The sequence below is a fragment of the Pseudoliparis swirei genome, chromosome 1, assembly GCF_029220125.1.
Source record: "Pseudoliparis swirei isolate HS2019 ecotype Mariana Trench chromosome 1, NWPU_hadal_v1, whole genome shotgun sequence".
Taxonomy (NCBI): domain Eukaryota; kingdom Metazoa; phylum Chordata; class Actinopteri; order Perciformes; family Liparidae; genus Pseudoliparis; species Pseudoliparis swirei.
In genome coordinates, this window is record NC_079388.1 from 12667206 (window position 1) to 12680733 (window position 13528).

At 42.6% G+C, this 13528-nt stretch overlaps 2 protein-coding genes across 2 annotated transcripts; both read right to left on the reverse strand.

The window, feature by feature from the left end:
- Nucleotides 1–4: 4 nt before the first annotated feature.
- On the reverse strand, nucleotides 5–6485 carry LOC130195456 (homeobox protein Hox-A10). The gene is made up of 3 exons (XM_056416993.1): nucleotides 6308–6485; nucleotides 1999–2999; nucleotides 5–978 (listed from the first exon to the last, which is right to left on the reverse strand). The coding sequence occupies exons 2-3, from the start codon at nucleotides 2852–2854 to the stop codon at nucleotides 704–706; spliced, it is 1131 nt and encodes a 376-aa protein (XP_056272968.1). The 5' UTR covers nucleotides 2855–2999; nucleotides 6308–6485; the 3' UTR covers nucleotides 5–703.
- A 979-nt stretch (nucleotides 6486–7464) lies between these two features.
- On the reverse strand, nucleotides 7465–10584 carry hoxa11a (homeobox A11a). The gene is made up of 2 exons (XM_056414785.1): nucleotides 9710–10584; nucleotides 7465–8766 (listed from the first exon to the last, which is right to left on the reverse strand). The coding sequence occupies exons 1-2, from the start codon at nucleotides 10371–10373 to the stop codon at nucleotides 8534–8536; spliced, it is 897 nt and encodes a 298-aa protein (XP_056270760.1). The 5' UTR covers nucleotides 10374–10584; the 3' UTR covers nucleotides 7465–8533.
- Between the last annotated feature and the right edge of the window lie 2944 nt (nucleotides 10585–13528).

Here is a 13528-nt window from a genome sequence, read left to right on the forward strand (position 1 = left end):
TCAATGCCAGCTGATAATTTATTAAGCATTACACAAAAAACACAATGTCATATGTACACAGAAATATACAATAAAAACATCCCTACTTCACTTTGCACACCGTTCTCATGTAAACGTCCTCAATGTGATTAAAGATTCAGCTCAAACATTTAGCTCACACTTATAGAAAAAGGCCTATATTATGGTAGACTACATCTAATGGTCAAAAGGGAATTATTCTTCCCTTGGTGATACATGGGCGTTATATCCCAGTGGTTTAAAATGTAATTTTAAAAATGAGAAAACGTTATATCATGCAATTCCAATTAAAGAAAAATAAATTATTTTATTGGGGGGAGTAAATTTAAAGATATGTTATGTGTGGGGAGATAAGTGGTAATTTCAAGCCACCTTCCAGGGCACACTGTATTGGGGGAATTGCGTTAATTTAACTCCACTGATGACACTATTCCACCATACAACAGAAGTGAAAGAGACAGGTCGACAATAGAAAAACACAGCATCGGAAAACAATCAAATAGAACTCGTAACATTCACTATTTTCCCTTTTCAGTAGCTCACCGAGGACGGTACATCGACTTTAAGCGTGTCTGGAAATAAACCACATGTGAAATGAGTCATGATGTGGACAGAGTGGCGAGGAAGGGTGGCGGACATTGGTTTCACCATGTGGTCTTCTATTTCAATGTGATCACCTTATTAATCAGGAAAATCCGTAGTTGGAGGTGAGCTCCCGGATCCTGTTTTCCCGCGTCATTTTCTTCAGTTTCATCCTGCGGTTCTGGAACCAGATTTTAACTTGTCGGTCCGACAGGTAGACGCTTTTACTGATCTCTAGGCGGCGCTCTCGGGTCAGGTACATGTTGAAGAGGAACTCCTTCTCCAGCTCCAGTGTCTGATGCTTGGTGTATGGACATCGTTTCTTCCGGCCGCTTTTGGCTGTCAGCCAGTTGGCCGTCTTTTCACTTTTTGTGTTTCCTATAGACAATGGCAGATACATGCTTTTACGCCTTGGAACATGCTTGTGTGTGCGTGTGTGTGTTGATGTGTGTGTGTGTGTGTGTGTGTGTGTGTGTGTGTGAGGGGGGGGGGCGTGTGCGTGTGTGTGTGTATGCTTGTACGAGTGTGTACGTGTGTGTGTGTGTGTGTGTGTGTGTGTTTGAGTGTGTGTGTGTGTGTGGTTGTTTGTGTATGTGTGTGTGTGTGTGTGTGTGTGTGAGAGAGATATATGTGATTGTGTTCATGGTCGTCTTATACACACATCACAGGAGTGTGTGTGTGTTTGTTTGTGTGGGTGTGTGTGTGTGTGTGTGTGTGTGTGTGTGTGTGTGTGTGTGTGTGTGTGTGTGTGTGTGTGTGTGGGTGTGGGTGGGTGGGTGGGTGTGTGTGTGTGTGGGTGTCTGTGAGTGTTATGGCTGCTTTGTTAGACTCAGACTTGACTCAGACCTCAATACTAGTTTAAAAAAGTCACATGCACATTTTACACCAACAGTGCAGTGAAACAAATGTTATTTTTGTCATAAGGCGTGAAAGAATAAAAAGTCATTCTTGCACAGAAAAATACAAAAATCCAATCAATACACGTATTTGGCAGGACAAATTACGCATCGCTCCTACAAATACTCGCTAAGGGTATAGGTTAACGTGTATTATATTGTATTTTATATTTGAAAATAATTCGTTAATTCAGGTTTACTGAATTTGTTTGTTTTGTTGATTTGATCAAATCTAGCTTTGATCTTGAATTATTTACGGTTTTTCTCCTTATACGCTTGATCCTTCTTCACATGCACGTATACTGAACATTATAACGTACTCATATTACAACAACTTAAAGACCAAGGACCGACAATACTATGTAAATGAAGCGTTTACAACGTGCCTTGACTTGTCATCGCAAGTCTAAAATAGAACTTCACAGGTGCCTTAAAACGCCTCGCTCTATCACTGCATGCACACACACCAATAGTAAAGACCGCACCGATGAACTGGTCCTACCTTTATTTGTCTTTACTGGTCTCTCTTTGTGGTGCGCTTCCGTCTCCTCAGCTGAAGAGACTTCTGCATCCGAGGACTCGCGTGCCTCCTCGGTCCCCGGTGCAGCGTGAGGCTGCAGGTCGGCGTGTCCCGAAGACACGGGCTCCTCGCTGTTCCTCCCTTCCTGCGTCGTGGTGGCTGGAGCAGTTGGTGGCGTGTGGAAGCGAGCGGGAGCAATGGGGTGTAGGCCAAAATGAGAATGGGAAGGGTTCGGCTGGGGGCTGGTGGTGTTGTAAAGTTTATGAGAATGTGCGTGCGTCTGAGACAAGCGGAAGTAGCCCGGCACAGGCACTGAGCCCCCGCCGCCGCCATCGGTAACTGTACAAGAACTCGAGCCCAGGCCGGCTGCTGTTAACCTCGAATATGTAAAATCTTCGGCGGTTGAGGCTTTGGGGCACTTCGGCTGCTCATAGAGACAGTAGGTGCTCTCCTCCTTAATACTTTGCGGGAACGCGCAGGGTGCGACCTGGGGTCCCACCGGGTGTTCTTGGTCCATTCGACATGACCTCTGCGCGTCCATCCACATTTCCATGCTGGACATGTACGCACCAGAGGCGGAGACCATGTTTTGGGGACCCAGCTCGCCGCGCTTCCCCATACCTGGGAAGTATCCATAGTTGTGTAGTCCGTAAGGCACTTCTGTAGCAGCGCTATGAGGCATGCACACCCCGCTCCCGGCATAGTGACCTCCGCCGCTCTCGGTGCGGCCACCGATCAGAGAATCCACTAAAAACGCATTTCCTGACGGACTGTCTGAACATGACATTATTGTGGTGTATTTTGGCGAAGGGAGAAGATAGCGCTTTCTGGCTGACATTTCTTGTGCAAAACATGCTGGATATGATTAGAGGCACCCCCCTCTCCGCCGTGCGGACTGTAAAGCCAATGGAAAGGCTGGAAGGTGGGTAGTCCCTCCCATTCCGTGGCTACGTATAGCCGCGGGAGCCATATCCATCATGGAGCTGAGAGAGAGAAAGAAGGCAGCAGAGTAATCAGTGTGCTCCTTCACCTTGCCTTAATGCACCACCATTACTCCCTAGAAGGGGCGAGGTCCCGCATGAAGTTGAAAAATATTTGTATATATATTTATTGAAATTAATGTAATCGTTAAACAAGATTTGAAATCCCTTTCACAGCATGTCATGTTTGAAGATCTGATTGACACTTCCACATTCAAATACAAAAACACCAAAAAGCTCAATAGATGCCAAACAGGAATATCTGATTTATAAAAAACTTAAACCACAAGTGAGACTCGTGGAAGGTCAAATTAAACTACACAAATATTGCCTTAAATTAGGAAATAAAGAGCTGCAGAACACACCAACAAAGGCATACAATAACACAGCAATGGGACTTAAAGGTCTAAAGTGTGTATAGCTAGAATTTGCCTCCAGCGAAATGACTTGGCAAAAAGCCGTTTTGGTGCATCCATTAGCGTGAAGAAGCTCTTCCGCACTAAATGCAAAGGTGCTAAGAATTATGTAGCCAGGAGGTTGAGAGTACTGTTAAACTCCTTTGTTCTTTCTTCACAAAAACTGTCTGCGGTACACACACAGACACACACACGCAAACACACACGCACACGCAACCACACACACATACACACTTATTTCTTTCATATTATCGAGGTACTATCCATACATTACATGCGTATTCTCTGGTTTACCTTTGTTGTCCTTGTCTTTAGCTGAATGTGTTTTTTCTGTGAAAGTTAACTGGGACCAACAAAAACCAATTCCGTGGACGTGTAGCCTATAAAGCTTCTGATTCTTGATTTTCGTTTATTGCTGCACAGGGAACGTCTCTGAAGTGGTCAACATCAAGTTGACATCTTTGTACTCTTTATACATACTATTTTTATACTCATACTTAAACCCTAACCCGTTTTAATTCAAGATTTTGGACAGACAGTGTATAGTGTAAATCTTGATTGTGTTAAATCCCCGTGCGTAAACAACAGCCAACTAATCCCTTGACACCAGTAACTAAAATATCAGGAAAAAAGCCTTTATAGAATAAATATGGGTCTTAATGTTCAACGACGTACTGCAGGTTTTACACATGAAATTCATATAATGCCGCATGTAGCTGCATGTAATGTCCTGTCGAGAGCTATTGGGCGTTTTCTTCTTGGTGATTTAAAAAACGAAGAAGCTACAGTTCGCACTAATCATGTGTGTTTGTTTTATATATCTATTTAAAAATTAGGATTTGTATTTATAATGGTTAAAGTGGTTTAAAAATTAGGATTTGTATTTATAATGGTTAAAGTCTTTAGAGTTTTAACCATGGGAATGTTCTAATATGTATATACCCAACTGGTCATCACGCATTACAAACAAAAAGATTTAACCTGCATATACTTTCCAGGTTATAAGAACAAAGATGTTTTTAAGAAAAGGCGGATGAATAATTATAATTGCTGCAATACAACACAATTAATTTAAAAAATCTAAACTATACTCAGTACAAAACAAATGGACTTTGTTAAAGTGCCACAGTATTGATCACGGTGTTGTGCAAGGAACAAACTCGATGTGCCAAAGCAAAGCAGACATAAAGCTTGTCATCCTGTTGGTCCAATTTGGTGCAATAAGGGCCACAATAAAACTCTCCTCCATCTCATAGTGTCCTTGGCCATGTGCACTCTATTGCTCTCTGAAGTTAATCTCGGCCAGCTTTGCCATTACCAGGCCCAGGTGGCCGCTAGCCCCCCGGGTTTTGTGTGTAGCATATTGAACTGAAATGAGGAAATTTGGGAGAAATTCATAAATTGAGCCCATTTAGTTTTCAAACGTTCTGTCATTGACAGCTCATTTATGCACACTGGCTTGGATTTTTTTTGCGCGTCGACGGTGAACATTTGTCAATCGCTCCCGCTCAAAACACACATTTAAAATTGCTTAAATGACTGAACGTTGGTTGAAGGTGAACTATATAAACGGATCCAATATAATTGTGTTTTTCAAAAGAAAGAAAAAATATTTTGGAGAAATATTTTAAGACAAGAGCATTTCCTGCAGCACGATAGCGCTCCAGACAAAGGCCGTGGGCGAGCAATTGTGCGCGAACAGTAAATTCCCGAAAAACCATAAAATAATTGCCCCACTAAATATAAAGACCGTTCTCTTCCCCGCAGTGGCCTGTTCCGTAAGGAACATGACCCAGTAAGGAAACTAAATACATCAATTAATTATGTTCCGAGAATTACATTGTTTTGGTTTACACACACACACACACACACACACAGACACACACACTCACACACACACTTCGTGGTGTTGTGCATGGCATGGGGGCCTATCGATATCTTTGTCTTACAGTTATTAATTGTTGCTATTAAATCTTCATTTTCACAGCTGCCCGGCTATTATATCCTGAAAAAAGTTCACTCTGACCTGCACTGGCTTTGATCCGCACCATATAATCGTTTGAGTCGTATCATGTTCGTCCCGAGTGCAGTTATGAACAATAATGCGGCGTTTTATTACATCCAGCGGAAGTATTTATTTTTCACGAGAGACAAAGGAGAAAGAGACTCAGTCCACACGTATTTAGGTCCAGAGGAGAAACTCGCCACTCGGACTGACACCGAATAGCCTCCGAGCGCCGCTCTGTATCTGTGACAGGAAGGAAAAGGAGACGCCGCGGCTGCCCTATCACAATCAGATCAACTGTTCTAATAGCGGCGTGTATCCACTTGGCACGTACAAGGAATAATGGGTTTTGGAAGCACGTCAAATGTTGTTAGGAGATTCTTTTAAAGAGGATGAGAAGGAAGAGGAACGAGTATATATGCCAACTGCTGTGTTTTAAGATGAGCTGCAACAGAATGTTAACCATATGCATCTAGGATCCGTTGGTTACTGTGTTGTTAACATATTAACTGTACCCATATTTTGTCTTTTTTTAAATACGGTATATTTCCCCCCAAATCCAAAACATGTGTGGTTGGACTATAGGGTTGCAGATCTCTACAGGTACACGCCGGCCATGCTTATACTTTAACCATTATAAAAAGCTCAAGCTCAGCAAAATGAATAGCACATGCAGCATGAAGGCTTGGCACAGATGTGTTGCCTTATTAGGGCCCCTAGGAAGACTTGTGCACCAGAGAAATGTGGAGACTAAATACAAAACGGATCTAATCTCAAACTAACAGGAGTCGCATGCGAGAGAAGAGTCGAAGGACTCGACTTCGAGAATGTTTCTTGCCACAGAGAAAACTATTCCATCTCCAGCTTGTGTTGACAACAACTTTTTTTACCTGCTTGCATGCGAGGGGAGCTTGGAGACGAAAAGGTCCACGGCCATGACATTGGTCCCAACAGCGCCGCCCGGTGGCAGAGGAGAGAATAGTCCTGAGTGCAGCCGCCGCCACTAAAGTGATTCGAGGTGGATAAACCGCACGAGGGGGAAAGCCTCTCGAATGAAGTCAATGCAGCCAGCAAGCGAAGGATGCTCCTATCCGTCCACTCGCTGCCGTTGCTCTCGCCTCCTTGGTAACAGTTAATAACCTTGGGTCTCAGACGGTTTATTGCACTGCACTCCAATTGTACAAATGCCCCAGACTCAGACAGCTTTTATGGCCGCGTTGCTGCGGCAACGGGGAGGATGTCCCGTAATTAGGGACGGAATTCCAGCGCGCAGTAAAGGATGCGCAAGGCAAGGCCGGACTATGGCAGAGAGAGGCAACCATAAACTTCAGCCTCTCTTCCTGCGTTTATGGCCCTTTTGACTGTCATATATGAACGCCAATGCGCTGCGGCTAGCTCCCATAAACACCGTGATTACAGCAGAAAATGGCGACTCCTCGCCAAAGGAGACTGCTGTTGGAACAGTGTTTCCAAAGCCAATCAGCGTAATGAAAGCTTGCACACAACAGAACTACAGAGAGAAAGAGTGAAACACGAATAGAAAATAAATTGTATGGCGAAATACCAAATGTTTGACAACAAAAAGTTGATCTGCAGTGGTTCAATATAGTTATTTCCTTCAGATGGAACACAAGAGTCGCACAATATTGTTCATGGCTCGAAATATTGAGACATTTGGGGATGAACATAATTGCAGGACATTTGACAGCAGAGGTATTATACTTATTTTTTTAAGTTTATATCTATATTTAATATATCGAAACACATTTACATTTTAGAATATTGGAGAACAATTGGTGAAAAAAAGGTTAATTAGTATTTTGTAATTATGTATTAACTTATTTAAAAGGCTTAACATAAACATGTTTATGTGTGTGTCCCTCTAGGTTGGATAGTTCATTGTTTGAATGTATATATTTGTCAAATTTAAGCAGAGAATATGTGGATTTTGCGTGCATGCTTAACATGTTTCACATGTGCGCCATTTTATTCACCAAAAAGAAAAAGTTGGGGGAAACAAAAACAACGGAGACTTTTTTTGTCAATGATCTTTTCATTTGTTTTTTATTTGGAAATATAGTATAATACACAATTGGGCATACCTAGCAATTGATTCAATGCAATGACCCTGACCAGCATTGCCCTGTTACCACACTGGAAAATGTAGCTTTTTTAAAATCTTTGTCAGATAGCAAGTACCAAAGGATCACGAGTAATGAAAAAAATATTCTGTTATGTGTATCAATATCAGACCAAACAGGCCCGCTGCATACCTGTGTGCATATGTTGGACCTGTACCTCAGTGCAACTGCATAGGATCCAGTGGACAAGCTTATCTCTCTGGTTTGGGCCTGCATTATCAATACTCGACTGATAGTCTCCAAAAAAATCCCAAAAGACAAAATGGATTCGGGTGTTGAAATATACGCAACATATAAATACGTATAGCCCTCATTCTGCAGGCTATACTGGAAAGACGACAAAAGGTCAGCCCAGACTCAACACGGAATCCCAATAGCCTGCTCGTAATAATGGACTTCGACTTGGTTAGCCATGGCATCAAAGGAGATAGTAAACGAGTGGCCACACAATAAATAAGCACACAAAACATAATCACATTACATTCTCATCCGTTTGAACTCATTGTTTGGTCACACCAATATAATTTCAGTTATTTAAGTACATAGCCACCATCGTCCAAAAATCCACAATTTTTCTGACTTTAAAAACAGAAAGAAAGTTAAAACAAAATATTTTGATTACAAAATACACGGGGCCAGTCAATTAGTGACTAATTTCTGTTCGCGAGAAAGGAAGATAAACAAGGCGTCTGTGAATCACAATAATATTAACAACAAATCTTTTTCTACATTCTCCTCAAGAGAGTTTGAGGAGTGAAATCAAAGTCCACAGCCTGGCTGAATTCATTGTTCATTCTGTCGGTAATTCCCATCGCAGGATACTGTTGTCCTCGAACTTGGAATCAAGCATTGAGCAGTGTCGCTGCTGTCGCGGCCAATGTGGTGCACGACGTCACCGGAGAGTCAGTCTGTCTGTAAACGCGGTCGGTCCCACAGCGCAGGACTTAGGAAGCTGTCACGGGGCTCCTGTGGCCCCTAAAGCAGAGGGTTGGACGTGTAGTAATGTAATCGATCTCTGTTCAGTTTCTTCTCCTTCATGCGACGGTTCTGAAACCAAATCTTCACTTGTCGGTCGGTGAGGTTGAGCATCCGAGAGAGTTGCAGGCGTTTCTCCTTGTTAATGTACACGCTGAAAAAGAATTCTCTTTCAAGTTCTCTGATCTGATATTTGGAATAAGGGCACCTTTTTTTACGGGTCCTCTGTCCACCTGGAAGGCACACAAAAGAAAGTGTACTTGTCAGAAAAAATATTAACATTTCAAATTAGCCCTGACTATGTAACACATAGATTTATACATCCTGGATGTTGCCGCATGAGTGGATTTCCTCAACACAAAGCATTAATAGCATATTTCATATTTCATGATTCCAAGTGTCACAAAGGATATTAAATTACACTGGAACAAGTACTAAGCCATTCGTCCTGGTTCGCTAGATAATAGGTTATAGCTTTAACCTTTTTTTAGCAAACGAAAACAATATGCTCCCTTTTAAACATTAGCAAATATCAACAGGGAAAGGAGACCATGCATTAGACCGTTTTAATAATAATATTAATAGTAGTAGTAGTAGTAGTAGTAGTAGTTGTAGTAGTAGTAGTAGTAGTAGTAGTAGTAGTAGTAGTAGTAGTAGTAGTAGTAGTAGTAGTAGTAGTAGTTGTTGTTGTTGTAGTAGTTGTAGTAGTATAGTTGTAGTCGTAGTAATAGTAGTGGTATAGTTTAAAAAAACACAAAGAGGTAACTCTAAATGGGTCGATGATGGCTTTAACACAAGAGCTCGTGCCCGCTAAACCTTAAACCCTCATTACATGCAAATGCTGCTCAGTGCTCAGAAACCGTGAAACAAGCACGTTCATAACGCATGGAATTAACGCGTGGAAACTTATACAAATTCACATTGATAACCATGGGTGCTTTTTGGTAACGTCGGTGAGTGTTGCAGAAAAAACCCACCAGCCTCATGTCTTTCACGGCCAATTTCAATTCCAAACACGTGATCCTGCAGTTTATAAGAAAGTTGTGTTGGGGGTGGGGGGTCTACAGGCCCTCTATAAACCTTATATGCTTATAAAACAGCATATAAAAAATTTAACAGCAGCGCGCAAGATTGCAAACTTTCTCTCATAACCGAGGCGCTGACTTTAATACGTACTGCTGCTGCTGGATTTCTCCTCACTGTTGCCGGAAGATAACTGCGGGCTGCTCGCCTCATCCCGCTGCTCCTTCGCCTCCGCGTCCCTGCCCGACGGTTCGTCCTCCGGCGCCGAGCTGGGCTGCTTGCTCGTCGTTTTGTCCCCTGAGTAGCCGTGCGTGGAGGAGCTCTCCGACGCGTTCCCGTACGTCGTTTCGTAAAACTGGTCGAAGACTTGAGGCAGCACGCCGTTTCTACCCACGTTACCGTAGAAGTTGCTGGATGCGGAGCTGGCGCTCGTATGGTGGTGGTGATGGTGGTGGTACGCGGCGGCGGCGGCTGCGGGGCTGTTTTTACCGAACATGTCCCCTACGACGGCAGTTTGAGCCGAACGATAGTCCCGGTGCACCATGTCCTCCGTGGTGGGGTAGCCGTGGGGCAAGTTTCCCCGGTGCGGCCATTTACCAGACGCTTCAATGGCTGCATAGTCCCTGAACGTTACCTCTCTGACGGGTTGGACCTGCGGCAGGTTAGATGAGTAAGAGTATGTCATGGGGCGGGTGGACGGGGTCTGGGATAAAAACGAGGGAAGACCGGAGAAATCAGCCCCCGTCGACACGTAATAAGTGCAGCTGGGCAAATACATGTTCGATCCGACGGGGACCCTTTCGTCAAAATCCATCATCGTAGTTCACCCTCTTCTATAACTCTTTGTTGGGGTTTGAATCCTCTATAACCGCCCTGAACATGGCTCTGAAGCGCCGTGCCTCCTGCCTCTTTGAAGCAAGTTCGCCAAGCAGACATTTGGAGACGTATAGGCTGACGTGGAGAGCCATCTCCATCCACTCTACGGAGGAGGAGGTCACGTGACCACACGGCAGAAATTGACAGATTTTCAGGCTGTGTATATGCGTGTGCGTGCCTGCTTGTGTGTGCGTGTAGGTGTGTGTGTATGTGTGTGAGAGTGTGTTGGGGGGAGGGGGGTGTTGCGTTTGAAGAGAAGAGAAAGAGTGTGTGTATAGTGTAAGAGGCTGCTATTTGTCCTAAAGCGTGGCATTGTTGCTTTATGTCGGCTTAAATATGAATTCCTTAACATAACGTCAGAGGGAGACAACTATGGTGGTTTTAAGAGCGATGTGGTATTTTAATCGAAGTGTTAGCTCGAATATTATTATCAATTTCCCAGATCTGCTTTTCCACACTGTGTCCTGAAAAAAATATTGTTTTGGCGCACTTTAAGCTTTTCTAGTTTTTCTTGTTTTGGAGTTATGTACACAATGCGCGTAAAAGAGTCTGCAAGATAACATGTCCAAACCCTACCTGACAATAACATGTGCATTGACAACATTGACCTGAATTGGAGGAAGGAGACAACCAGCTTATCTTTAAAGTCTGCGTTTAGAAACCTCTTAGTCATCATCATTTGTTTACAATATAGCATTTGGCCCAGTGGGCATTTGGTTATCAGGGTCATGTTCAAAGTAGCGGCTAATGTTTCAACAGGCTACAGCCTTGTGTTAGTAACAGTAGCTTAACACAGACCAAACTGAAATGTTGACTAAATAAATACAGGACAGGATAGTAATATTCAGAGTGAACATAATACATATTTAAACCTGGCAATAACATGTTGGTGGCCTGAGAAACCTTAGACCAATAAACGGTCAAGTTTAGAGCAATACATATGTTATTATTATATTTGGTATTTACGAGTGAGTGAGAGTAAAAGAAACGACACACCTCAGACGAAGAGGCTAACTGAGGAAAATGCTCAAGAAATGATCATAATTTCAATAGTCAAATGTAACAACTTTTATAATATAACACATTGATTATATTTCGGAATTATTCTCATCATATTTCTCTAGTTTGTCTCATATTTAATGGAGGCAACAACAGCTCCAAACATCGCCAAATTCAACTTTTACGCACATATTTTTCTGTTCGTGTTGGTACGAATGTGGAGCCAAATGTGCGTCGTCCAGTAAGAAGACCGATTCATGAAATTTAGAAATGACTTTATGAATGAATGAATTACTTAATATTCATCAAAACCTATTTTGTATTTGTATTGCCCCTAAGCATCTATACAATTGCGAAAATACCAACACATGCTCATTATAAAAATGTTCTTAACGGATCATGTTGCAATATTTCAAAATACCTGCAGCTGTATTTCACAGTTGTATAGCTCGAAATGTGCGTGCGACATTTTCTTTCAAATCCTGATTATGAATAACGTGTGTTATTGTCCGACAGAAATTCGTAATGTGTGAATGTATAATTTCTCCGGAAGCTAAGGCAAATTCAGATTAAAGTGGACAATTATCTTTTTCAAATGAATGGATTTGGGATTTTTTTAGATTAGGTAAACATGTCGCAGTGCACATGACTGTCTGCTCCGAGGCCACCGTGCAGCTTGATTTGGAGAGGCTGCAACTTGACTCTAATGTGCTGTGAATAAGAGACCTGAGCTAGGATTAAGACCGCCGCGGCTGGCCTGGCCCCACAGCCCGCTGGGCACATTCGGGTCCAAGGAGTTCCTGATGGCACATGTGAAACACAACCTTACAATTTCACACACTAAGACTCTGCAAGCGCAAATAAACGCAATACGAGTCTATCAAAACAGAAAGAAAGAAAAAAATCATGCATGTTTTTTTGCACCGTCCTGCTAGCAAGCTATTTTATTTGATAAATTGCAGGGGCACAAACAACTCCAGCGCCTTTGCGACCACATGCTCCGCCTCTCAGTCCATTCGGACACATTCTATGACTTGTGCTGAAGCTTTTAAGGTGTAATTGAGCACAGGATGCCCAGGAAAACCAAAGCCTGCTCTGGACAGACCTGCATTTTTATAGCTGCTATAGTATTCTGCTGCGTTTTTTCTCTCCCCGGCCAGACAGACACCACAAAACAGGCGTGAGAGGAAGTTGCCACCAACGCGGACTCAAAGTCAGCAGCTGGATTTTAAACGACGTAGAACCATAGCATGTCTGTAAACCACTAAGGTAAGATGTCGGCTGGCAATAAATACACGCTTTTTTCTAAACATTTTGGCTAAACAAATGTAAACAATTAGTTCAATAATAATGACACGCGTAACACAAATAAATAAAAGCCAATTGTTATATGTCCAATGTGTTTTGTATTTGTGTTCCAGCTTGTGCGTGTTTTGGTCTTCACAACTGCTGTCTGGCGCTGCGTAAAGGCTCTCAAAGCCAAAGCTTTGTCTGTACGGTCGACTTCAAGTTCGGGGGAGGGAGAGGGTCTTTTACAAAGAGCAAAGGGCCCTCTGTGCCCCGGATGGAGTTCCTTTAATTGCTTCTACGTTTACGCAGACTTTAGGTTACAAGAGTATACTCGATAATGTGAATCTCTAACTCGGAGCTGAGTCCAGCGAATCTCACCTTCATACACATAGTGCACCACCAGAGATATATAGGGCTTAGTTGAGCTTTTATAAGGTACAGGTATATATTTTAATTTAGCAATAGTAAACCACTTATTATTACTCTTAGTATTTGGGATAATTGCTCTCATCAAAACGTATTGTGTTTATAATACGTTGACCGTGACAATATTCAGGTAAAATCAGATTTGGACAAACAAGGACACATGGAGCCTGAAAGATAAACATGAATGCACTGACTGGTGGTCATATGACCACGAACGACTATGGAGGAGAGTTGACATGGAGATAAAGATAATCAGTATTTACTCAGGGACACTGTTTTTAATGGCCTTTACGTGAAGAGAAGAGCTTTACTCCGTCTCGAATTCCTGCTGTTTTCGTACACTTTAGTAATATAATTAGACAATAATTAGACGGAAATCTA

Excerpts from the sequence above, each read along its gene's own strand:
- LOC130195456 (XM_056416993.1), bottom strand. The coding sequence starts at position 2,854 with ATGTCAGCCAGAAAGCGCTATCTTCTCCCTTCGCCAAAATACACCACA. Across the intron at positions 979-1,998 it reads ACCAGTAAAGACAAATAAAG|GAAACACAAAAAGTGAAAAG; the intron begins GTAGGACCAGTT and ends CATTGTCTATAG.
- hoxa11a (XM_056414785.1), bottom strand. The coding sequence starts at position 10,373 with ATGATGGATTTTGACGAAAGGGTCCCCGTCGGATCGAACATGTATTTG. Across the intron at positions 8,767-9,709 it reads GGAGAAATCCAGCAGCAGCA|GTGGACAGAGGACCCGTAAA; the intron begins GTACGTATTAAA and ends TGTGCCTTCCAG.